The sequence below is a fragment of the Bicyclus anynana genome, chromosome 11 (genome assembly GCF_947172395.1).
Source record: "Bicyclus anynana chromosome 11, ilBicAnyn1.1, whole genome shotgun sequence".
NCBI lineage: Eukaryota > Metazoa > Arthropoda > Insecta > Lepidoptera > Nymphalidae > Bicyclus > Bicyclus anynana.
In genome coordinates, this window is record NC_069093.1 from 11,245,424 (window position 1) to 11,272,313 (window position 26,890).

General features: G+C 37.6%; 2 protein-coding genes across 2 annotated transcripts in view; one reads left to right on the top strand and one right to left on the bottom strand.

The window, feature by feature from the left end:
- The window catches only part of LOC112049067 (cytohesin-1), an 82,516-nt gene extending 81,041 nt beyond the window's left edge, over positions 1-1,475 (bottom strand). The window contains exons 1-2 of the mRNA XM_052884345.1: positions 1,309-1,475; positions 1,131-1,204 (exon numbers count right to left, since the gene is read on the bottom strand). Of these exons, the coding sequence (XP_052740305.1) occupies positions 1,131-1,204; positions 1,309-1,387 (153 nt within the window). The 5' untranslated portion in view covers positions 1,388-1,475. The remainder of the gene's footprint in view (positions 1-1,130; positions 1,205-1,308) is intronic.
- Positions 1,476-3,306: 1,831 nt separating this feature from the next.
- On the top strand, positions 3,307-25,834 carry LOC112049061 (ubiquitin carboxyl-terminal hydrolase nonstop). The gene is made up of 9 exons (XM_024086814.2): positions 3,307-3,377; positions 3,590-3,766; positions 4,888-5,123; positions 6,086-6,251; positions 12,949-13,059; positions 15,521-15,660; positions 17,740-17,926; positions 18,692-19,137; positions 20,295-25,834. Exons 2-9 carry the CDS (start codon positions 3,647-3,649, stop codon positions 20,347-20,349), a joined length of 1,461 nt encoding a protein of 486 aa, XP_023942582.1. The 5' UTR covers positions 3,307-3,377; positions 3,590-3,646; the 3' UTR covers positions 20,350-25,834.
- The last annotated feature ends 1,056 nt before the right edge of the window (positions 25,835-26,890 follow it).

A 26,890-nucleotide genomic window follows, 5' to 3' on the forward strand; every position in this document is an offset into this window, starting at 1 on the left:
CCTACCCACATTGGAGCAGTGTGGTGGGTCTACGCTCCATAACATCTCTCATATAAGACATGAACCTGTTTGTCTAATTCTGTATTGTTGTAGCATTTGAACAGCTGAACTGATTTTCATTTAGTTGCTTTACATTATGTTCTGCTGGTGGGCAAAGTCTCAACAGATTATCAGGATAATTTTTGCGGAAATCTCTTATTTAAGTTTATTGAGTTTTGATCATAATCTGTATGCCTAGCTTGCAACCAAACATATTTATAGTGAAGATGTGAAAATAGATAAAAAGTCAACCAATGGCAGCAGAGTAGTCCCATTCCATCTCTTTCAACCCAATGCAATGAAAGATATATATTTTTGGTTGTACTGCTATTGGTTGACTTTTGTCCATTTCTCTTAACTTATTATTGTTATCTACACGAAATATGTTGTTGTATGTTAGGTGTATAAATGTATGTTAGGTGCGTAAACATACGACTATTTAGAGCTCTTAGTTGGCCAAAGTACTCAGCAACATGCAGGGCGTCCTGCCCTAAGTTAATTTGCTGAGATCTTGTAAATCATAAAATCTGCTATTCGGCTCCCCTATTAAGAAAAACATCAAATGTATTTTAATATAATATTGTGGCATTTAATACACATTCACAGCTTTTGCAGTTGGTGAGTTCTACTGATATAATTTCATACAGACAGAGTTGGACTCAATCAGAGTTATTATAATGCAGACACGGTAATTTAATTAAATCATTAAAGATTGCTGGATGCAGGCAGCTCCGGAGAGAAAATTGTGTTGAGATTATTATATTCACTGGTTAAATATCAAGTAAAAAGTTCATATGCTTTCATGTACTGGTATCCTAAGTCGAATAACAACCCAGCCTCGAAACTGTCCCAAACTTATCACCTACAAGGTATTTACGCACCTAACAGTGTCTTAGTATCGTATACAGCTAATAAAATGAATAATTAATAACAAACTTAGCTAATTCATTACTCATCGAATCGAACGGATGGCTATTGCTAACGTTAGCATATCTTTTGAGTGACACACCTCTGATTTGCTGCTTGAAACTTCAAACTTGTTCTTGGCTTCACTCGAAAATCTCAAACTTACGTGTTTACGTTATACTAACCTGTATTTCTAGCAGTAGCTCTGTTTTCCTGCGTCGTATATCAATAAGAGTCTTTTGCTGCTCCGGTGTCAGCTCTGAAAACAACAGCACCGTGATAATACGGCCAAACACACTCCTTTGGCAACAGATTCATTGAGGTCAACAATGCCTTATTATAAACAAGAATTACTTAATTTACCCGTATGTGTGAATGGATCTCCATGATTACTCGCTGCATTATTTCCTCCAAGAGACAAATTTTCAAATTCACTTATCATTTCTTATAATTAATAAAAACTACATAAACAAAAGTTTACATCGTTAAAATTGACTATCGGCCATATTTATTTACTAAACTCAACTCAACTCAGTGTTACCAACTCTCGAAAATATTTATCCCTAAAGTTTGTTTCAAAAACCCCTAAAATCGCCTTAATTATTGAGTCGTCCCCCTAAAAATATAAATTCATAATAATTTAGAAATAATATGCTGTAATGTTTCAAAAGTCTATATTTAATACAGACCAAATATTACGTCTTTATCTGAAAATTCAGATTTTTTGAAATCATAGGTACATGTTGACAGTGAATAAATTTAACATTTTTTTTTATTCGATGAAAATTGCCGCCAGTTGCCTCAGAGTGGTTGTAGAATAACGTATTATATATCGTTATAAGTCGCTAGGTCAAGAAAGAAATATTAAAATTATCATCAATTTAAGAATATTAAAGAGTCAAAAAATCCCTGAAAATACCCCTAAAAATTTCAGACCCCTAAAAAAATCCCATTTCACTTATTTGCCCCCTAAATCTGGGGGTAAAACCCCTAAGTTGGGAACCCTGACTCAACTCAACTCTCAAACCCAATACCAAAAGTCAAGTTTGTTCCGTAATCCATTGTCTATGGCGGTCTTCTCTATCAAGCATACATAGAGGAATTAGATATGGATATAAATCGCCTCAAATTCTGTAACAAAATGGAGAATGTTACTAGGTATGCAACAGTATTAATTAGTTTATTTTTACATAAAACTCTTTACAGCAAACAGTAGTTCTATTTTAAAATTTATTCCGGCCATTAGATGGGAAGTACTTTTGTAAGAGTTTTTCTCTCAATACGGAGGGAAGCAGCATTTTCCACCCAATAATCAGATCAAAACAAGACCTACTTTCCGAATATGAGACACAAAAATTCACTTGAAACTTTGTTACATTAGAGCTTTTGTACATACAGACACACTAATTTTTGTTACATTTAAAAATGCCAAATAGTTGATGCAATGATTTTACATGCATTCAAACTTCAAATAAATATTGTATCCCGCTAACAGTCGCGATATTGTACGTGACGTCATCGTAAGACCTATTATTTTGCTCGGCTCGAAGATTTCGTACTTCTGTCTTACCTACTGGCAAACTAATGGTTAGAATTGAAAAAAATATTTTTGTATTGAAAATCCCATTTATAGAGGCAGGCTAAAAGCTATATAACATCACGACCAATAGGAGCCAAGCACCGATCAAAAATGTAGCGAAAACGGGGAAAAAATGTTTGGTCGTCGAGTCTGTACAGAAACTGTTTTTATAAACGCGTTAGATCACAGATCATTCTTGATCTTTGACAGAAGATATCTAATCTAGTGAGTCAGGTCCTTTTGTAATTGTTCTTAGCATATCTATGCCATCAACGGTCTATGATTTGTTAAAGTTCCTTAGAACAACTTTTACTTCTTACTTCTACCTTATGTATTCTATGCTTCTACTAAACTTTGACTATTTAGTTTTATTATTGGTCTCAAGCTCGAAACATTTAAAAATTGTCTATAAAGCTATTTCTTTTAAATTTCCCACTATAAAACGCATTAGACCAAAGTAAAGGTACCAGCGCTAATGGCGCCATCTGCAATTAGCTTCTACCGGCTAACCCTAGAAATTAAAACTCAGAGGAATTCTAGGTTTAAAATCACCAAATGTCATGTGTTTCCGTGCCCAAATGGGGGGTGCCATTATCTATGTATCTAAGGGGGTGCCCTTTTGATTTTAATACTCTTCTATTTATTCGTCCGTCCGTGATAGTTATTTAGACAGTTTGACAGTTGAAATTTTCACAGATGATGTATTTCTGAATAAATCCTTAATCTGAAATCTGTCAAATCAAATGTCAATGTCTCAAATATGTCAAATCTGTCATTATTAATCGGCGATCACAGCGTATAGTCGCGTCGTAGTGGTAGCAGCTGAGTCGCAACGTTTTGAGTGAGGGACGAGGTGAGAATGCCCGTCTCGTCTTTGTACTAAATTAATTTGCTGCGTTTTGATTTGTATGTGATAATATAACTCAACAATTCAACATGAGAAAGCGTATTACTAGTGGTTTGCTCATTTAGTGTTGTTTATGTGTTAATAATAATGAATAGGACGCTTTTGTTATTTGTAGTTCAAATCACTTTGTGTTGTAAAAATAATGTTTTGCATTTAAGATCGGGATTTATAAGGCGAAGTTTGCGTGGCCGGCGTCTGAACTCACAATTGAAATAATGAACGACGCTGGATGCCTACATTTGAGTAATTTTAAGGCTGCGAAAGGATCGAGTCCTTACAAAATAGTCCACGGATTTTTCGTAGCATCAACATCGTACGAAGCAAGGAGATACAAGGTAAATGAACTACTGTGTAGATGAGTTAACTATAATAGTAACCAGTTATCGATCTTGGTGGTGTTTATAGTTTCATTCATCTTCGCGTGAGGTATTTTATAGATTCAGTCTTGTCAGTAGCTAGCGTGAATAATCACCTGATTAGTTATCTTTGACCTCTCAACAGCTGATTTTGTTTGTATGTTTGATTGCGAAATTACCAGTAACAGTGACTTGTTTGACACTTTTTGTTGTGAATGTGCATTTTGTAATTAATTAAGGTACTTAGTGTGTTTATATATGAAATACTTCTTTATATTACTCTATTAAACTTCAGGAAATACCTATTTTTTATTTAATTTTTTAGTAGGCCTATTATAATTCTGTTTGTAGAATGAACAGAGTACCTGTAGTGCATTATATTTCCCTCAGTCCACTATCAAAAGAGAGTTGTATGCTTAAAAGCCATAACTTTTTGTATAAATCTCTTAACAGTTTAGTTTTATGTAAGGTTATAATTCTCTTCTTTTGTTGTAATATAAACTGAGTGCACTATATCCCAATGTGCACTATTTAAGTGTAGAAGTGCTCTTAGTCAAAGATTTGACTTAAAAGTTTAACATTTTAGCGGTAGGAACACCTAGCACAACCTTTTCAACAAACCTGCATGGTGATTATTAGGGATAATATGTATGTCAATCTAGAAATCGGAACACTGAAACTTAAAATACATGAACTGGATAAATCAAATAGTCCATGTTTTGGTATATCAAAATAATAATTACTATGTATGATTAAGGAATAATATTAATGATGATCAAAGATAACTAGCTAATATTGTGTAATACACAATATATGGTACAATTTCAAGAAAGAGTTGAACCACCAAATCCTACTTAGCTGGGCAGCATTCAGTAAACTTCACAATATCTTTGTTTAAAACTGGTCAGTGCCTGAAGACAAAAGTCTTTGAACAGCGTTTGTTGCCAGTGATGACCTATTTCTGAGACTTGGTTGCTAGCTATGGGCCTTATAAGTAGGCTCAACATCGCACAGTTTAGAGGCAGGATTAGTATGTGTGTGTGTGTGTTATAGTTTTAGTTAAAATGGGTAACATAGCTCACAATGATTGTGATTTCTAGGCGACATCATGCCTATGCTTTTCCTGTGGGCAGCCCGGCCCGAGGCTGCACTCCTGCCTGCATTGCATATATTTTGCATGCTACGGTGGCCACATTCAAGAGCACTCCAAGAATAAGAAACATTTCCTATATGTTGACCTGAGTTATGGTAATGTGTTTTGTGCACAATGCCAAGATTACATCTACGACAGAGAACTGACAGAAATATCCCAATCTAATCGGCTCCTTGAGGCTAAGTAAGTGTACCTTATGTTAATTTAAATTTACATGTATGTGGGTCAACGCTGTATGAATAACAGAAAAAGCTTTGAATAATGTATCTTTGAAACCCAGTTTGTTTTCAGTAGCATCTCATAATATGCTGTTTAATAAAAGTGGTTTTTCAGAACCTAGAGGAAGGAAAACAAATAATTGAAATCTTCAATAATATAAAAAAATAATATATAATTTATGTAATATAGTTGCTAAGTCAGTAAATACTTAATTGCTGAAAGTTTTATATTTTAGATATGAAAATTAATTTCTTTTCAATAGTCACAGTTACATTTTGAACAAACAATCATATTTACAACTTGTCTGAGTGGTATTGGTTGCAATTTAACTTTTGATTTTTATTTTCCAAGTTAATGAATTATCTATTTTACATCAATACAAACTTCAAATTTTCGGGATAAAAAGTAGCCTATGTGTTAATCCAGAGTAAAATCTATTTCCATTACAAATTTCAGCCAAATTGGTTCAGTAGTTGCGGCGTTAAAGAGTAAGAAACATCCGAACATATATCCAAACATCCAAACAAACTTTCGCGTTTATAAATTAATAGTATTTTATTTTGTTATTTTATGCAAAACATAATGAATTTAAGCAGCAATGTTACCTAAATCTGACATAACTTAACGTACTTTGCACTATAAGTTGAAAGTAGCATCTTTGTGGGATAAAGCCTCAATAGCTCAGTGGCAGGCGCCGGGCTCATTGCCGAGAGGTAGTGGATTGATCCCGGCCCGTAGGTATATTGTCTAACCCAGTCCTAAAAACTGTCTTTTCCCACCATTTGAAGAGAAATGGGAATGTTAGTCATATTTAAAAAATACATTGCAAATACTCTTGGAACAAAATTTTTGACAGCAATTGGACATATTTTTATTTGTTTTTCAATAGCAAAATAAATTTATTATTCAATGTATTTTCAATTTAGGTCATTAGGAATCAGCTTACCATTTACACCATGGTTGCCCAACAGCAATGAAGTGTTAGCACTGAAAAGGCTGAGGAAACGACGGCTCATCAGCCCACACACCACCATTGGACTACGGGGGCTACAGAACCTTGGCTCAACTTGCTTCATGAACTGCATTGTTCAGGTAAGGTCATTTTTCAATATGAGGTTTTAGATTTATTAAGCTTTGCAGCGTGCTAGGAAAATATTTCCCATAACTCTGGAATTACAATGTTCGAGGAACATGTGTTCTAAAATTAAAATTTTCGGGGTAAAATAAAATTTCTTTTGTAATTAGATCTTTTTGCTATATTTCTTTTTCCATACCTACAATATATTGAAATAAAAGTCTGTCTTTCTACCTGTAAAAAGCTTCGTAATAATAAAAAATGCTAATGACTAGCGAACCCGGTCAAACTTCGCTTTGACTTTTGTGCACTTCTTCACTACCTCTATCCTATTTCCACCCTACAGCTACCCTACCTCTACCCTACCTCTTCCCTACCCTATCCTAAAAAAACTGAAAACTTTCCGTAAGAACTATCCTCGTTCTTCAAGGAGTATTCTAAAAAAAAAATTAGCGACATCGGCTGAGCCGTTTTCGAGATTTAAAATCACTTAGGAAGATTTAAGATTAATTTTTATATTATAGACTAGCGAACGCCCGCGACTTCGTCCGCGTGAAACTCGATGTAAACTTTTAACTAAACTCTACCTGACCCTACCCTACCCCTACCCTACCCTGCCCTACCCTACCCTACCCGACCCTACCCTACCCTACCCTACCCTGCCCTACCCTACCCTACCCTACCCTACCCTACCCTTACTTTAAAAAATGGAGTAACTTCTCCCGTTTTCCCAACATTTCCCTTCATTGCTCTGCTCCTATTGATCGTAGCGTGATGAAAAGTATACTACAACCTGCCCCGGAGTATGAAGAATTATTGTACGAAGTTTCGTTAAAATCCGTCGTGTGGTTTTTGTTTCTATAACGAACATACAGACAGACGAAAATTTAACTGATTGCATTTTTGGCATCAGTATCGATCACTAATCGGCCCCTGATAGTTATTTTGGATATATATTTCATGTACAGAATTGACCTCTACAGATTTATTATAAGTATAGATTAGTACCTTTAAATTGGTGATATTGGTAGCATGCATTGTGGTGATAGATGTAGATATTCATCCAAGATATTACCTACTTAAACAGTGGGAGATACCAGATGCGTTGCTAACCTTAATTGGTGAAAGGCATAATGATCTCTGTCCAAATAAAGTCACACCAATACAATACTATGCTCTAAGCGTCTTACTTACCTACTACCTACCTACCTACCTACCTAAGGCAACCGTTTAAGCAAGTCTTTTAATTTGGTAAGGAAGAAAATTCTCGTTTTGCCTATTAATAAGTAAAGTTAAGCCGAAGCGCCGCGATATTACCTGTGTAGTTTTCGTCCCCGTAAGAATACGGGGATAAGTTAAAGCCCATGACTCTCACAAATAAAGTGGCTTTCTATTGGTAAAAGGGTTTTCTAAATCGGTTTAGTAGATCCAGAGAGTACCTTGAAACCTTAAAAAGTCTCACACTACCTCTTTTTGATGATAGGGTAAGGTATATTACAAAAGTATGAGAATCGGAAACTCCTACTATAGCTTGGCACGTTCGTTGATGACACTCCCATGATATGCGGGCGACGGGGAGAAAGACCGCGCGGGTGTGAAATCGTGCGTGCGGGGAAGTGAGACGCGTTTTTCATTCATCGCTACACGCCCCCTGGCCCGCGCGGTCCATTGGCAGTTGCAAACGAACTTGTCAAGCTGTAGAACATTCGTTTTACGAGTATTTTTGTACCGTCTTTAAATTGCATTACATTGTAATTTTGAACGTGGCTTAATGGCTCTAGAAACTGTATGGTTGTTATTATAACTGCTAAACTGTTGTGTAAACGTCATTGTTTCTGGAATGAATTTATTGCTGATTAGTAAATTCTTGGAAGGGCCGGTCTTATAAAAACATCTATTTAGAAATATCATAACGCAAACATTGATGGTTCGGGTACGCAGTAGAGCAATCTACATTGTATTCATCATCATCTTTAACAACCCATATTCGGCTCACTGTTGAGCAAGAGTCTCCTTACACAATGAGAGGGGTTAGGCTACATTGGCTTATGTTACTGGCCTACCTCCTTACTTGAAAAGGTATTATGGAACTTAGATCCAACACGCCGCTACAATGCGGGTTGGCGGGCTTAGGATGATAATGTTAAATTCTTTAAAGACTACAGTTACAAGTAGATGTTAATAATAGTAACTGGGGGTGTAACACCACCAATTTCCCAACACTGTACTAAAAAAAGCTCAGTATTACACAGCCTAACCCAAGATCCGAACCTGGGACCTCGTGATTCTTAGCCTCATATTGTGCTAACCGCTGGACCAATAAGTAGGCATTCAATCATAGGTTGTTTATGACTAGCTAAATTAGGATACCTGCAACTACGTTCGTGAAAATCTATGTAAAAGTTTCAACACCTATTTCACCCCCTTGAATTAATATTTTCGCATGATTTATATTAAAAAAAATTTTAATAAAAAAAAATACAACCGACTTCAAAACCTAAAAACGTACCCACTAAACTAAAAAGCGAAAAATAACATCATAATATGTTCTATCTGCTGATCAGTATGAAGGCGGTGCTAAGCCGGTGATGTATTAATTCAAGCCATGTGAGCATATCTTATAGATTTAGATTTTGCAGACAGTGTTGTTTCATGTGTTCCTGTCAGAAATGGCTTAAATTAAGACAACACCGGCTAAGCACCGACTTCATACTGATCAGCAGATAGAACATATTATGATGTTATTTTTCGCTTTTTAGTTTAGTGGGTACGTTTTTAGGTTTTGAAGTCGGTTGTATTTTTTTTTATTAAAATTTTTATTATTTTTCAATTTTTAGTGTAAAATTTCATCTCAAACGAATACATCAGACCCCTAATGACAGTCACAACCCATCTTGGTACAAAATTCTCAGCAATACAAATTAATCAAGCCCAAGCACAAGGTAGCTACCGTAAACCGTCAAGGGGTTCCCTTCATTGACCTTGGTCTTCATCATCAGACCCATAATAACAGACACAACTCATCTAGGTAGAAAGTTCTCAGCAATACGAATTAATCAAGGCCAAACACAAGGTAATTACTGTAAACTGTTAAGGAGTTCCCTTAATTGTCCTTGGTCTTCATCACCAAACCCCTAAATGACAGTCACAACCTATCTATGTGGAAAGTTCTCATTAATACAAATTAATCAAGCCCAAACACAAGGTAACTGCTGTAAATCGCCAAGGAGTTCCCTCGTCTGTTTTATGACTCCATCATCAGATTGATTTCAAACCTTCATAATTTTGTATTTATTAAAGGTACTATTAAAGGTAATGGAAAAGTTTACGAACACACTAGACACCCATATAATTTTCGAAAGTTCCCCTCAATTTCTCCAGGATTCCATCATCAGATCTTGACATGATGGCAATGGGACCAAATGGGGACTATACCGTTTCAAACAAAAAAAGAATTTTTGAAATCGGTCCAGGCGTCTTTGAGTAATCGGTGTACATACATAAAAAAAAAAAAAAAAAAAAAAATACCGACCGAATTGAGAACCTCCTCCTTTTTGAAGTCGGTTAAAAAATACTTTAGGGATACTTTTAGAAAAATCTTGAACTACATTATGTTTAGTATTTTTCTGGTAGTAGGTACACCTACCAATTGAGACAAATGTAAATTGAAACTTTCCATACAAACTTTCACTCCCTTCTGATTTTGTTTTCGCGACAAAAAGTATCCTATTACCTTCTTTGTACTATGGTCTTAAATTGTGCTAAGTTTCATTTGAATTCATTCAGTAGTTTCAGCGTGATACCCAGTCAACAACAAGCACGGACTTACAGATTGAAAAACAGACAAAATATATATTTTTGGGTTCAGTATATTATAATGTATAATGCCCTCCGAACACAATTTTTCAAAGTATATTCAATGACCAGAATTGGACCTAGTACAGTTTTACTAAAAGTGTAGATTTATTTTTCTGTTGAGCAAAAACTGTATCTATAAAGTACATAATTATTCCCAGAATTATTAAATCTAGTGTCTAAGTAGCCTGCCTTAAATTTTGCTAGAAAATGGATGATATAGAAAACAGACAGAAATGCATGATTAAAAGGTAATAAAGTAGGTAGGTAAAGGAGTCATTTAAAAGAAGACATTATTAATTTATACGCAACTCGGCTCCATCAAGGCTCTATACGAACTCCCACCTTTAAATGTCCCGACTTATTGATTGAATTGTTAACAAAGGAACGAGCTATCTATAACCGCTTACCTTGTTTACCTCCGTTCTCAATTTCCGATGTTTATTTGATACTTGTTTTTGAAATCCGCCTCTCCTTAGGGAACATCGGGTCATATTATTTCCACTCAATGTTATTTTATTGCTTGCGCTAGGACTTTTTTTTTTGATTAGGTTTTGACCTTTATTTGTTGTTCTACGCAATTCAATTATAGTTATTTTTTTTAGTCTTCTATAATTGGTTCATTGTTCTTGATTGATATTGCAAAGATAGAATGCCCATTTTCCCTATTTTATCCCATTACCAATTTATTTTACCTTAATTCCAAATGCGTTCCACCATAGACTGCATTATGCTAACCACTGATCATCCAATAAGCTCATGGGCTTGCAGCGCAAACAGCAGGACATCCGATAAAACTGATTGTGTGTTAGTCGCGATGATCATGCAGATTGCGACCAACACATGCTCAGTTTGATCGGATGTCCTGCTGTTAGCGCTGCAGGCTGGTCTATTGGATGGTGAGTGGCTAGCATTATCGCTTACCATCACGCGTTATTGCAGCCAAACACATGTAGCATATAGCGCGGCAAAAACCTGTATTTCACCTTTTAGGGTACCAAACGTATTTTTTATATAGCTGAAGCGATTTTGATAAATTATCATATACCTAGAGATAAATAATTGCACCTTGTAGTACAACGTTCGCGTTTGCGAAATTCGGTTTTTCTCCAAATTCCGTGGAAAGATTTTCACGGAATGAAAAGTATCCTAAACTGGACTATAATGATAATCTATCTATCATTGTGCAAATTTTCATCCAGTTCCGTTTAGGCGTGGCGCACCATTTTCTTAATTTATCGTTCCGTAAGAACTTTCTACAAAATATTAGAAAATATTATAAATAAAAAGTAATGAAGTATTAAAAAAGTAAGAATTATAAATAAAAGTAAAAAGTAATGAAGGGTTATAGAATACATCAAGTCGGAAAGGGGAACCGTATCGCCTTTTATTCGTGAGCTTGTCCCGAGGCAAGGCGGTTCGTTACGATCCCGATTAGTGTGCGTTACAGTAAGGAGTTTCGTAAAAAAAATTCTTTCTTTTTTATTCTTTAAAAGTTAGCCCTTGACTACAATCTAATGCATGTGATGATGCACTCTGAGATGGAAGCGGGCTAACTTGTTAGGAGGAGGATGAAAATTCACACCCCTTTCGGTTTCTACACGGCATCGTACCGGAACGCTAAATCGCTAGGCGGTACGTCTTTGCCGGTAGGGTGGTAACTAGCCACGGCCGAAGCCTCCCAGCAGCCAAATAATTATAAGATACAGTGACGATCCCTTTTTAAGTAGACATGTGTGCTATGACCCTAAGTCGTTCTCATGTTATGGCGTGACCGAGGAAAACAGGATTTTTTTTATACTATACGAGTATACGAGGAGTAATTCCGTATTGAGTTTGTTTATCTTGAAACTAGCTTAGCGAAATTTGATACAGGATATGGTATAGGTATATTGCACATACAAATATATCTGCTTGCGCTGACGAAACACTTTTTATATACCTACTTATTGTATGATGAACATGACTGTGTGCATATTATAAAACTACTAGCGGACTCGCTCAAGCTTCGCTTTGACTTATTATTTTATTTATTTGCACTTCTTCCCTATCCCTACCTTACACTACCATCCTCCTACCCCTACCCCTACCCCACCCCTACCCTACCTCTACTCTACCCCTACCCTACCCCTACCCTACCCCTACCCTACCCCTACCCTACCCCTACCCTACCCCTACCCTACCCTACCCCTACCCTACCCCTACCCTACCGCTACCCTACCCCTACCCTATCCCTATACCATACCCCTACCCTACCCTATCCTAGGATTTAGGGGTTTGAAAAATAGATGTTGGCCGATTCTCAGACCTACTGAATATGCACAAAAAATTTCATCAAAATCGGTCGAGCCGTTTCGGAGGAGTTCAAGTTCGAACACCGCGACACGAGAATTTTATATATTAGATGTAATACTTAAAAATCATGAACACGCTGATAATATTTAACCGAAACATTTTTCTCACTAAGTTCGTTGTGTTTTAGAGGGATCTACTGAATCGATTTTCAGAATTCTTTCATCACTATAAAGCCACATTATTTGTGTTTTAATGGGAACGGGAACTACTTGTGTATGTATAAATATACTGAACATATTTGTAAGCAGTTTAATTAGTTTTTCTCTCTTTACTTTGTATGATGTGTATTCTGAATAAACTTTTCTTTCTTTCATTTAAGGCTATCATTGGTGTAGCTAGGATTATTTCCTAGAGGGGCAAAGGCAAATAGCAAAGGATAGGAGGCCTCATATCGGTAGCCCAGAATCCTAGGGTGGTCCATTGTAGGTTGGACCCCCCCTCCCCATATGCGCCTATTCATCGCACATTTGTATTTTAAAAGTCATTAATTTTCATTTGTTACAGGCATTAATTCACACGCCCCTGTTAAGGGACTATTTCCTCGGCGAGAGGCACAAATGCAAAACGCAAGGATCGGGGAAATGCCTCGTGTGCGAAGTTTCCAAGCTGTTCCAGGTACTTGCGCTATTTATAGCTTGCACCTACGCGAATTATTGATTTTGCCTGGGCACTACAGAGCCTTGGGGCTGTGTACTGAAGTTGCAGTGATATACAACGTTTGTGCAGCGATATTGATTTCATATTGCGTTGTGTATTCCAGACTGACGTTCGCTACACGTGGGGTGTCCATGCGTCTCGATTAAGCCGGACACTTGTTAGTTGGGTTTGTAAATAGCGTGTCCGGTCTAAATAAACGGTGTCCGATTTGATCGGCTTTATACATTTCTAGAATTTCTCATTTACATCATCATCATTAACAGCCACGTTAGCTTTGCGACTTGCAATTTCTCAATTGAACGGTAAATGAGCCGTCCTCACCGACAGGTGGTGGTTCGATTCCCGCCCGCTGTACTATTGTTGTACCCAATCCTAACACAATTTTTTCAGTCTAGTTGGAGTGGAATGCGAATATTTAAACACATTAAAAAAAACATGGCAAATATTCTTTAAAATAAAATATTTTGCTGATGCCAATAATAAAGTAGACTGATTCGATTAGTCATTCGATTTCATTTATTTTTCATTAGAATTTAACAAGATTAATGGTAATAATCCAAAAGATTGAATTTACATACAAAAAATACTTTTAGCACCAATTGAGGATTTTGTGTCTCAATTGTAATAAGACATAAAATTCTCAATTAGAGTGTTCGGTTTTTATACTCAAACTAGCGGTCGCCCGCGACTTTGTCCGCGTGGAATTCAGTTTTTCACAAATCCCGCTGGAACCATGGCCATTTCTGGGATGAAAAGCCTATCCTATAGGCCTATCCTATAGAGTAGCCTATTGTTAATCCAGAGTAAAATCTATTTCCATTCCAAATTTCACTCAAATCGCTTCAGTAGTCGCTGCGTAAAGGAGGAAAAAACATACAAACAGACTTACACACAAACCGTCGCCTTTATAATATTATGGTCTGGTCTGGTCTGGCCTTTATAATACTGGTCTGTCCGGCTATATGGTTTGGCGACGTGGTAACCCTAACTACAAATTTAACTAACCACCCCATCTGGGCTAGGAGGCTGCGCGTTGTTCCTCGCGGCTTTACATATCTATAAAATATGTACTTATGTTTGTGACTTGTATTGGTTTATGTTTGTTTATGTCTCTTAATATAGTTGTTTGGAAAATATGGAGATTAATTTAGTTTGATAATATGAATCTAGAACATTCGTTTGAATTAATAATGAAAATGTCTAATATAATTTTATTCTTCACGCCCGCGACTTTGTCCGCCCTTAGAGCTCCTTTATTCGACACTGTCGCAAAATCCGTCCTTAGCGGATATCTACTAAGTATAAACTACTTCCAACAAGCGATTTTCGATATATCATTTTATTATACGATGTTCGATGAGTGACTTTTCGCTTTAAATCATCATTAACAACCTGTTTTCGCCTCACTGTTGAGCATGAGTCTCCTCTCAGAATGAGGGGGGTTAGGCCTTAGTCCACGTCGCTGGCTAAATGCGGACTGGCAGACTTCACACACGCAAATAATTAAGAAAATTCTCAGGAAAATGCTGGTTTCCTCACGATTATTATTGAGCACAATATATTGCTTATTATTAATTTATTGAATATGGTTATATATTTTGTTTATGTTACTGTCGCTTTTGCGCTGTATGCATATTTTCCTGGTAGGATATAGATATGTATATTTTGAAACGTGTAATTAGTTAAGATTTTGCAAAGCTGTCATGACAAAGCCAGTATTTATTACATCACGTGGATAGTATTTATTATACATTTAATTTTTAATATAATTAGTAATTAATATCTGGGGACAAACGTTTGTTTCGACTGTTACTGATTGACATTACTGGTAGGGGGTTTTATGACTTTACCTTTAAGATTTTCGGGAAAATTACTAGTCACGCTAATTTCGTACCGGGAACTGCATCGCTGTATTTAGATACATAACAGGCAATTGAGGATTAACATAATACATGCCTCATCATTTTTGACGTTGCACTGTTTGTTGTGGGATGTGTTCCTATGATCACGATTTAATTTACCTGAAATAGGTTTCCATGAGATGTAAGTGTATTTTCTTTTAACTGAAAAAATACAAACTTTACTATGGAAAGAATATTGCCCAGCAGTAGAATGATATAATTATTTATTTAATATCAAAATCATCATCATTCGATGGACGTCCACTGCTGGACATAGGCCTCTTGCATGGACTTCCAAACAAAACGGTATCGAGCAGCCAGCGTCCAGCGGCTCCCTGCAACCCGCTTGATGTAATCGGTCCACCTAGTGGGGGGTACACCAACACTGCGCGTTCCGGTGCGGGGTCGCCATTTGTGGTGCTGGACATAATAATTATTGATTACTATTAATTAGTTCGATGATATAAAGTTATGATGAACTACTACGTTTACATGGAACAATTGGTTTTCGCTTGCAGGAGTTCTATTCAGGTGCTAAAACACCTCTGACCCTGCACCGGCTGCTGCATCTGATCTGGACGCACGCGCGACACCTGGCCGGGTACGAGCAACAGGACGCGCACGAGTTCTTCATCGCCACCTTGGATGTACTGCATCGGTGTGTACTCTTACACTAACCACCTCTGACACTGCACCGGCTGCTGCATCTGATCTGGACGCACGCGCGACACCTGGCCGGGTACGAGCAACAGGACGCGCACGAGTTCTTCATCGCCACCTTGGATGTACTGCATCGGTGTGTACTCTTACACTAACCACCTCTGACACTGCACCGGCTGCTGCATCTGATCTGGACGCACGCGCGACACCTGGCCGGGTACGAGCAACAGGACGCGCACGAGTTCTTCATCGCCACCTTGGATGTACTGCATCGGTGTGTACTCTTACACTAACCACCTCTGACACTGCACCGGCTGCTGCATCTGATCTGGACGCACGCGCGACACCTGGCCGGGTACGAGCAACAGGACGCGCACGAGTTCTTCATCGCCACCTTGGATGTACTGCATCGGTGTGTACTCTTACACTAACCACCTCTGACACTGCACCGGCTGCTGCATCTGATCTGGACGCACGCGCGACACCTGGCCGGGTACGAGCAACAGGACGCGCACGAGTTCTTCATCGCCACCTTGGATGTACTGCATCGGTGTGTACTCTTACACTAACCACCTCTGACACTGCACCGGCTGCTGCATCTGATCTGGACGCACGCGCGACACCTGGCCGGGTACGAGCAACAGGACGCGCACGAGTTCTTCATCGCCACCTTGGATGTACTGCATCGGTGTGTACTCTTACACTAACCACCTCTGACACTGCACCGGCTGCTGCATCTGATCTGGACGCACGCGCGACACCTGGCCGGGCACGAGCAACAGGACGCGCACGACTTCTTCATCGCCACCTTGGATGTACTGCATCGGTGTGTACTCTTACACTAACCACCTCTGACACTGCACCGGCTGCTGCATCTGATCTGGACGCACGCGCGACACCTGGCCGGGTACGAGCAACAGGACGCGCACGAGTTCTTCATCGCCACCTTGGATGTACTGCATCGGTGTGTACTCTTACACTAACCACCTCTGACACTGCACCGGCTGCTGCATCTGATCTGGACGCACGCGCGACACCTGGCCGGGTACGAGCAACAGGACGCGCACGAGTTCTTCATCGCCACCTTGGATGTACTGCATCGGTGTGTACTCTTACACTAACCACCTCTGACACTGCACCGGCTGCTGCATCTGATCTGGACGCACGCGCGACACCTGGCCGGGTACGAGCAACAGGACGCGCACGAGTTCTTCATCGCCACCTTGGATGTACTGCATCGGTGTGTACTCTTACACTAACCACCTCTGACACTGCACCGGCTGCTGCATCTGATCTGGACGCACGCGCGACACCTGGCCGGGTACGAGCAACAGGACGCGCACGAGTTCTTCATCGCCACCTTGGATGTACTGCATCGGTGTGTACTCTTACACTAACCACCTCTGACACTGCACCGGCTGCTGCATCTGATCTGGACGCACGCGCGACACCTGGCCGGGTACGAGCAACAGGACGCGCACGAGTTCTTCATCGCCACCTTGGATGTACTGCATCGGTGTGTACTCTTACACTAACCACCTCTGACACTGCACCGGCTGCTGCATCTGACCTACGTAAAGATTTTAATGTAAATAATGCCAAGACGAACGCATAATATTTACTGCAATGTACAAGCTCCTAACATTCTCTATCTCTATCATGCATATAGTTTTCTCCGTAAATCGTAGTTTTCAGTTCTCTACATTTTAATAATTTTGACAATGAATGTCAACCATTTATGTGTATGTAGAAACACAAAAATATTTATTTACTTTATTATACTGGCTGTTTTTGGTGCATTTGTCTAAAAAAAACAAACGCTGGTGTGCGCACTTCGTTATCTGTGCAAAATTGACAAGTGTATTAAAATGTCATCAGAAGAAAACAGGCAAAGAATGTTTCCTCGCAAATGTGTTATAAAACGTCCTATGACATACGTGCGCTTTGATTATTACAGCCTCTGCTTCCTTACTATAGCTCTCGCCTTTGGCTGGAGCTGCAATATCTTAGTTAATAATTTTCAACTTACCGCACTTATATCATACTATGTACTATAATGTAATCATTCTGTTTACAGGCATTGCATGAACGGCGTAGACGAAACAGAAAAGAACGAAAAAGAAAGATGCAACTGCATAATAGACCAAATCTTCACCGGAGGTCTACAGAGCGACGTCGTATGCACCTCCTGTTCAGGAGTCTCCACCACCATTGACCCGTTTTGGGACATAAGCCTCGACGTCGCCGGCCCGGGATCATTACAGGCAATGATAATTTTATTCTATAGATCGTTTACGTCCCTATAAAATCACCACAAAAAGTAAGCAAAGGCGCAATGCCACACTGCAGCCTGCTGGTTGAGCAGATCAGTGTAATCGAGTTCTCTGAATGTATAGTCGTCTTCCATTTGTTAAATAGTAATGGTGCAATGTTAAAATAGTGATAGTGTTTCGGAATTTCAGTGAGTGAGTTATCTTTATAGTCCTACCATTGCATTGTTAGGTACTTGCTGGGAGCCAACTCGAGCGGGGATGGGAAGCGTTTACATGTAATTAAAGGGCCCTTTAACGCAACTTCGAGTGGTTGCCAGCACGTGATCTCGCTGGTGCTTGACTCTCTGCTCCATAATAGTTAATCCCGGTTTACATCTGATAGTATCAGCGCTGTACTTGATCAATATTGTAGTTAGAGGGTAGAACTGTAGTAGTAAGTTAAATGATCGATTCGGTGATGATTGATAGTGTTACTTTGTGTATCTGCCATCCTTGACACGTAAAGCTTTGAACCGGCTCTGAGACTACGGCTTCTCCGTTATCAGAAGTAGTATTTAGTCTGCTCCGCCGATAAATATATAGTTTTTACACTTCCTGAACACACAACTCGACATTGTACACGATATAATTTGCTTAAATAACGTTCGTTGTTGACCACAACTAACATTGAGTTGACTATAAATTTCCTCTTTTGACGGCCTCATTTTTTATGCGCTAGTGACACATCTAACAGTATTTAATTACCGTTGGTTACAGGCCTGTTTGGAAAGATTCACGAGAGCGGAACATTTGGGGTCTGCTGCCAAGATCAAGTGCTCAAACTGCAGAGCTTATAGAGAATCCACGAAGCAATTAACTCTCGAAACATTGCCAATAGTCGCCAGTTTCCATCTCAAACGTTTCGAACATTCCTCCCAAATTGACAGGAAGATATCTGCTTTCGTATCTTTCCCCGCCGAATTGGATATGACCCCTTTCATGTCCACTCACCGTAGAGCCGTGGATGCGGCGGACAATAACAACGATCCAGAAGGACTGTTCGAAGACAATCGGTATTCGTTGTTCGCGGTTGTGAACCACTTGGGGTCTCTCGACGCTGGTCACTACACGGCGTACGTGCGGCAGATGAAGGGCAGCTGGTTCAAGTGTGACGACCACATGATCACGAGGGCCTCGCTGAGGGACGTTCTGGACAGCGAAGGGTGAGTTATGACGTCATTACATATTATTATAGAAGAAAGAATAGACTTTTTGGATATAAAAGTATATAGTATAAAAGTAGCATATGTGATGCTCAATAACCTCTAATATCTGACTAGTGAAAGTCCCATTTAAATCGGTTCAGTCGTTCGAGAGATAGCCCGGACAACCACATAGAAAAGAAGACAAAATTGTTAGAAAAGATTGATTGTGTTTTAGAATCGTGTAAATCTTATAATTATTATAATTATACACACACATACACTTCATACTTCGAGCCGTGATAGCCCACTGGATATAACCTCTGCCTCCGATTCCGGAGGGTGTGGGTTTGAATCTGGTCCGGGGCATGCACCTCCAACTTTTCAATGATACACTTCATTAAACATACAGTATTTTGAAATCACAAACAGACTTCAGTTATGTTTACTATGTATTGATTAAAAACTCCTTGATAAATTATGCGCCAAACGTCTAGACCGCTCTGAAGTTGCAACGAACTGAACAACCGCTATTACCTCGTTTATATGTTTTACCTCGCTTGTACACTGCGCAGCTATATGACTCGTGTTCAGAGCGTACTCGACATTTGGTGCTTCATCGTTATCAGCCGATGGACGTTCTCTGCTGTACATTAGCCTCAGCATTAACTTCCAAACACAAACGGTCCCCTGCAACTCGCTTGATGTCCTGTTTTTTTTTAATTCTTTACAAGTTAGCCCTTGACTACATCTCATCTGGCGGTAAGTGATGATGCAGTCTAAGATGGAAGCGGGCTAACTTGTTAGGAGGAGGATGAAAATCTACAGACCTTTCGGTTTCTACACGACATCGCACCGGAACGCTAAATCACTTGGCATTACGTCTTTGTCGGTAGAGTGGTAACTAGCCACAGCCGAAGCCTCCCACCAGCCAGACCTGGACCAGTTAAGAAAATCTCAATTGGCCCAGCCGGGGATCGAACCCAGGACCTCCGTTTTGTAAATCTACCGCGCATACCACTGTCCGCATAGTAGAGAGTCGACCAACACTGCGATTTCCGATGCGAGGTCGCCATTCCAGCACCTTAGGGCCCTAACATCCATCTGCTCTTCGAACTATCTACAAATATATTATGAATCAAATATAAAAAGTAAAATCTCACAATATTTATTTTCAGGTATCTCCTCTTCTACCACAAAACAGTCTTGGAATATGAATGTGACGTCTCCTAAACTGACGTCAGAGAAAATTATACGTTTATTTGGTCTTCATTTAACCTTATCGTGAGTTTATCACGTGGAAAGCCATTAAATCTGTCGCTTCTTAGATTATTTACACGAATGTTTTAGTGCAAGATTGCGTATCTGTGAAGCTATAGGCAAGCCGTAATGAGTCCTCTCTCACGTGGTATAAATCTCCAATTTTAAAGTCCGCTCTGAACACGAGGCATATGTGTATAAATACCAGCAGGGCTTTTCCGAGTATACGTGCACAGTTGCGTGTTGCAACTTCAGAGCGGACTAGAAGTTTGACGCGGAGTATACAAGGATGCATGTCTTATTGGTTGAATGGTTTTTATTATGGCTTTGGATAACGATTTCCTGAATCGTGCTGTGAAATATTGAAAATTAAAATTGTTTGATTCTTTTCTTTCTTACAAGAAATTCTCAGGATTAAAATCTCAGTTCAGAGTTGTGGAATTGGTTGTGCTAAATGACTCTGAGATACTCGTAATATTAAGTCTCCGCCAACAAACATTGTAGCTGCGTGGTGGATTTAAGTTCCATAAATCCTGCTTTATGGGAGGTCTAGTCCTACAGTATCTGAAGACACAGTGTTCTTTCCCCGCACGCACGATTTCACACCCGCGCAGTCTTTCCCTCCGTTGCCCGCATATTATGTCATTAACTAACTTGCCAAGCTATAGCTGCTATTACTTCTAATTGGCACACATTTTAATTGACATGATTTTATTATTACCTATAATAATTTTTGTAAACTAAACAAAACGAGCGGCCCGCTGAAATAGGCACACCACTGTGTGAACACACACACATTGAAATAAATTTATGTTGCACCTCAACACATTAACACACTTTGTCTGTGTGTGTATACGTATATACGTGAAGTCGTAATGAAAATTACATCTCGCGTTATTAATACACTGGCACTACGTGAGAATGTGATTAGGTGCCAGCTAAAAATAATCGACGTATTTTTCATTATTTATTGTTTCATATGATTCGATTATCTAAATGTGTATTAACTAAAGTTTTAAATTGACTGAAACACCTCTCAAAGACAAATTAGTTTTGTAACAATCGCTTTATTGAGCAGAACTTAAACAAACCGTGTATTCGTATAATATACACGAACTTATAATGATTTTAATGAATTTAAATTGGTAAAAATTTTAATTCTATTTATTATAAAAAAAAAACTTCAATTGTGACTTCTGCAAAGATTGCAAAAGGACTTGTTTTACTTGGCTCAACATTTACGAAAATTGTGCTGACAATGAAAAAATTACGAGTATTGCTTTTTTTCATTGTCTATGAAAAAAAGCAATACGTCATTTTCAGTATGACGTCACGTCTTGCGCTTCGCAGACGTTTAATATTATTATGACTATTTAACCCAGGTAAAAATAATTTACATATATCCTAATGATACTTCTTTTTATTACGCGTCAGCATTGGTTGGCAATACTCAAGTGCGTTAGTTTTTGTTTCTTTCCGCAGTTTTACAAACTATAGTAAGCGTATTACGCCGACCACACACGATCAAGTTACCCTTGTAAAGAATCATGATATAATCATGATTCTTTACAAGCAATTCTTGAGTTTATTGCTGGCTCTGCAGTTTTAAGAGTGCTTGTAAACTAGGCTTACTTTTAATGAACGAATGTTAATATTGATTTTTTATTCTGTCAATTCTGCAGCGCGCTCAGTCCTGGATTAGCGTGCTATTTAAGCAATTGCTCAGGGCATCGCGTCTAGAGGGGCATCAGAGAAAACAAAACGCACAGTTTAAGAATTTTTTTTTTATTAACTACTCGGACGGTTTAACTCGGAGTTTTTCTCTCTACCACGCGATGAACCCGGCACGTGCACGGTGTATCCATGGAATGCTAAGATATTCGTCTCTTTAAGGATGGGGGCCTATAGGGGAAGACAGCTTAGGGCATCATATTTCCTTAATCCGGCACTGCGCGCTTAGAGATGTGAAAGTGAGTAGATCGGATTTTTTTTTTAATTTTCACGCCTCTGCAGACTTGACGTTAAACTTGTTCGTGTGTGGCTGGCTTAATCAAATGTATCCGTGAATCGACGTTCCATAGTTGTGGGCTTAACAATAAAATAAATGCATCGATAAGTATCTATCCATCCCCATTCTACCACAGAAAAGCGAGACAGTGTGTAAATTGGCAATCTTTTGTTGTCGATGTCTAGTCGACTCGCACAAAACGTAACGTAACGTTTCTAATAAGAACAGCGAAGATGTGGAATGCCCTTCCGGCTTCTGTGTTTCCTAACATTTATGATTTGTGCACCTTCAAGACGAGTGAATAGACATTTTCTAGGCAAGCGCGCTCCAACATTGCTTTCCACCAGGCATGATTGTAGCGCAAGTCTATTAAGAATAAAAAAAAAGAAATAAAGCAGTATAGATAAAAACTTAAGATTCATGTCACGCATTCCTTGCCCCATCAATCGCTATGCCTGTAGTCTTGCGTGTTTATAAATCATGTATGTGAAATTGCACGTTATATGTTATAGGGAATATGCATACGACCATGAGCGTAGCCAGGATTGTATCTAGGGGAGGGCAGTATACTTAAATTTGAGTAGCTCACATTACTAATTGATACTGTCCGACCAAACTATAGTTTTTCCGGCCGAAACCGTCACCGAATTTCAGCTTCAGCCTCGGTTTCGGCTTCGGCCGGTTTTCAGCCGAAACGATTCTTTCTTAAGTAACCAACCGCTCTGCTAGGGGGGGGGGGAGGCAGTTGTCGCTCCCTCTGCATGTACCTCGCTACGCCCATGAATACGGCCAGATATTTTAAGAGTTTGCAGAAGATAATGGTGAATAGTGAAATAACAGAATTGTACTTCTGTCAGAAATCGATTAAAAATGTAAAAGATATACGCATGCATATTACCTATTGATTGTAAGTATATCAAATACTTTGTAGGCATACTATTGATGTAATCGTATTTATAAGTCGTCAAAGTTAAATGTTGGATTACTATTATTATTCGATGTATAATAACAATATAATGTAAAAAAATTAAAAAAATACCTAATACCTTATGAAGTAGGTTTTAGGTACCGCAAAAAACCTACTAATATAAAAAAAAAAACTTTTTCAGATCCGACAAGCCCGCCATGTATAAGTGACTTTTTTATTATAAGGATATGGATTTTTTTTTGTTATAATTTTTAATGATTTTAATGTAGATCGTAAACCTGACTGAACTCGTTTTAGCTTAATGTGATATTTAATATTTATGAACCGTATACTGTTTACCTAAATGTAGTTAGTGTTTATGTTTTAATTCCTCATAGTACCTACAATTTAGTCCGCTTGGTTATGTAAAAGTTTTAGGTTTTACTTGTAAAATACTTTTTAATATTAAACTTTGACCTAAAAATCTCTTTGCTTAGGTTTCGTTACGTCGTGTTCAACTTGCCTATTTTTATTATTTCAAAAAATAGGTCCTCTTGATTACTTAGCAAATTGTTATAGTTTTTTTTTAATTGTACATATTATGTACTTTCAATAGTAATTTTGTAACCTACCTTGTGTACCTTTTGTATGTTTTTAAAATGTATTTTATTAATTTTCATTTTTATATTTTGCACTTGCTTAACGCGAGCTGATTTAAGGTGCGTAAAATATAAATAAAAAGCTAAATTTTCCATTTTATAAATGAAGAAATAATCCCGCTTACAAACGCAAGATTTTGTGTGTCTGACAATGTTAAGAACAACCATTAAAATGAAACCAATCACTTTTGTTGGGCATACACCAATAAAAATGCAACTAAAATGAAAAAAATATCTCTTGATTCTGAATCCACTCTCGATAACTTTAATGTAAAATTGATGTATTTTTTTTATCTTAATAAAAAATAACCTCTACTATTTATAATCAAAACTTTTTTTTTATAAAAAAAAAATAATGCAAAATCGCATTAAATTGTCTTAGTCAATTCTAAAAGCATGCAAGCATGCAAGAAAAGGCAAGTTTGGTGTTGACGCAATATTAACTAAAAATTTTAATTTTCAACATCAATGGGAATATTAATTAATTAAATCAGTATTAGACATCATAGTTTATTTTTCTGATTCCAATAGTAAGTATAAAAAACTCAAAATGTCAGTTCAAATTCATTTCAAATCCAATCAAATTCTTGCGTTTTCACAGTACACAATGAAGTGCGTGCCACAAACTATTCAGAGCGCCTAGTGAATTTCTAAGGAATTTTAACAGCGCCATCTAGTGGCACTACTGCACAACTGTTTCAATGCCTTACAAATTTGTGTTTACGTTTACGCGATCGTCACAGTATGAAAACATTGAAAACTCCCTCAAACACTATGACCAGCAGGCTAATTCACTATCTTTTACGTATGCTAGTTGACTTGTGCTTACTAGTGGATATCATACAGTAGGTAGATGCCATTTGTCAATTGATTTCTTGTTTATTTTAATAGGTTGATAATAAAGACCAAAATGGTGAATAGGCCAGCTGGTGGCCAAAACTGAAACTAACGCCAACGTAACGAAAAAAAGCGCTACAATAAAGATACCACCCTCACCGGGCCAGATACGTTTGTGGCACTATACTTTGCTTTGACAAACTAGCACATGTGACATATTTCATTATCTGTATTAATTAAATAATATATTGCATATAAAAGGTTCGCTCGCGAATTTTCTCTCACCTTTTTATAAGACTCTGTGCGTTTTACCTTTTAACTGAACAATATAAATGTATATTATAAAGACTGCTTTTTTAAACTTTGGAGCAATTTGCTAGTTTCAAGACACTTTGTTTTGCATTTATTAATATTTTAGTACTATAGATCCGAGACTATATCAGTGTTAGCTATAGTATCTGTATAAATGAATATCTTTATGTATTTTGTTATTGTAACAGGAATTTTGCTATCAAACTGTAGGTTTTATCCCAATTAAACATTATAAATTAAACTTATAAAGTAAAACGAACCTATTGTATTGATTCGTCAGTCCCTCGCAGATAATATAATAACCAATTATTCATTGTTTATAAATAACTAATGACTCCTGCTTTTTATTTAACGATCATATAATGTATGTGAAAAAAATAAAATATATCTACTCAAAATGTTTGATAACCGAGTTTGACTCGCACTTAGCCGGTGAAAGCTATTTGCATTTCAATATATAAAATATGTAATTGTTAGTGTAATTTCCTAAATAATAGATAAGCGTATATTTGAGCATGCATACAGGTATATCCATTTAAGTGTTTTCAATGTACCTAAACTATATGATATTATATTAACAAACAATGATTTCATGCTATTTACATATGCATGTATGAGTATTTTATTGTCATAATTCTTATAAATGTAGGTATCTGCGTTTTATGTATGAATGTAATACAATGTCATATAAATGTCTATGAATATGAACTCTAGAAATATAATCAATTTAAATGGTATCCTGTTTTATTTAATACCTGTTCAGGGAAAACATGTTTTACTTAAACTTATTTTATATTAGCGGACTCAGTCAAGCTTCGCTTTGACAGTTACGCAAGCAACCAATCGCAAGAAAACTATCGGCGACAATCAACAGTTGCTGGCCGTTAGTTATACAGGATGCTCGGCTCGGGAGTATTTCCCATAACTTCCAGTTGTTGACGAGTCCACTTATAGCAGCCGAACTGCATTACTAATATTTTTTAACTAAAAAATAAAAACTTCTTATGTTTTCATACTAAGTAATAAAAATAATTCATGTAACACGCGCCTTTATCTATCCTTGCATTTTAAAATACGTAATCGCAGTGGTATAAATGTCGATATCGACGAGATATTGCAACTGGCACACTGCACTTCGCTAGTAAGCTACTTCATGATATTTATCAATGAATAAGTTTGGCTAAGTCATAATATAAAGATGCGATCAAACGGACACAATTTAATATCTATTTACAAAAAAAAAATTGTTACTCCGAAAATATTCATTTTTGAGCACATTTTGTGAACACAGACATTATTATTTAAGTTTCCTTGGAGAATATAACCCTAGAGTTATAGAAAATACTCCCGAGCACTCTGTATATTAATTTACTCTTAGACCTTTACACAGGAAGTAACACTATAAGAAATTGTAATATTGGATTAATTAATTAATTTCTAAGGAATTATTCTGCACAACTGTTTCAATTCCTTAGAAATTCGCGTTTACGTTTACGCGATCGTCACAGTATTATAACATTAAAAACTCCCACTAGATACTCTGTACTCCGATTTTAAATCTAGTTCCAGTCATGGTACGTCATTAATTGTACCATTACAATATCTTATTATTTACAGTTGTCAAGGTCTGTTTCCTGTCATGATACGTCAATGTACCAACGTATCATGACATGGTATCGTGACACTTAATAAGACCAATATTTAAAATTGCTAACATAAGGTAACTGGTAAATAATCATCTTTTCATAACGTACTCGTTTTCAGATGAACTATTTTTTTAGAAGAACTTTT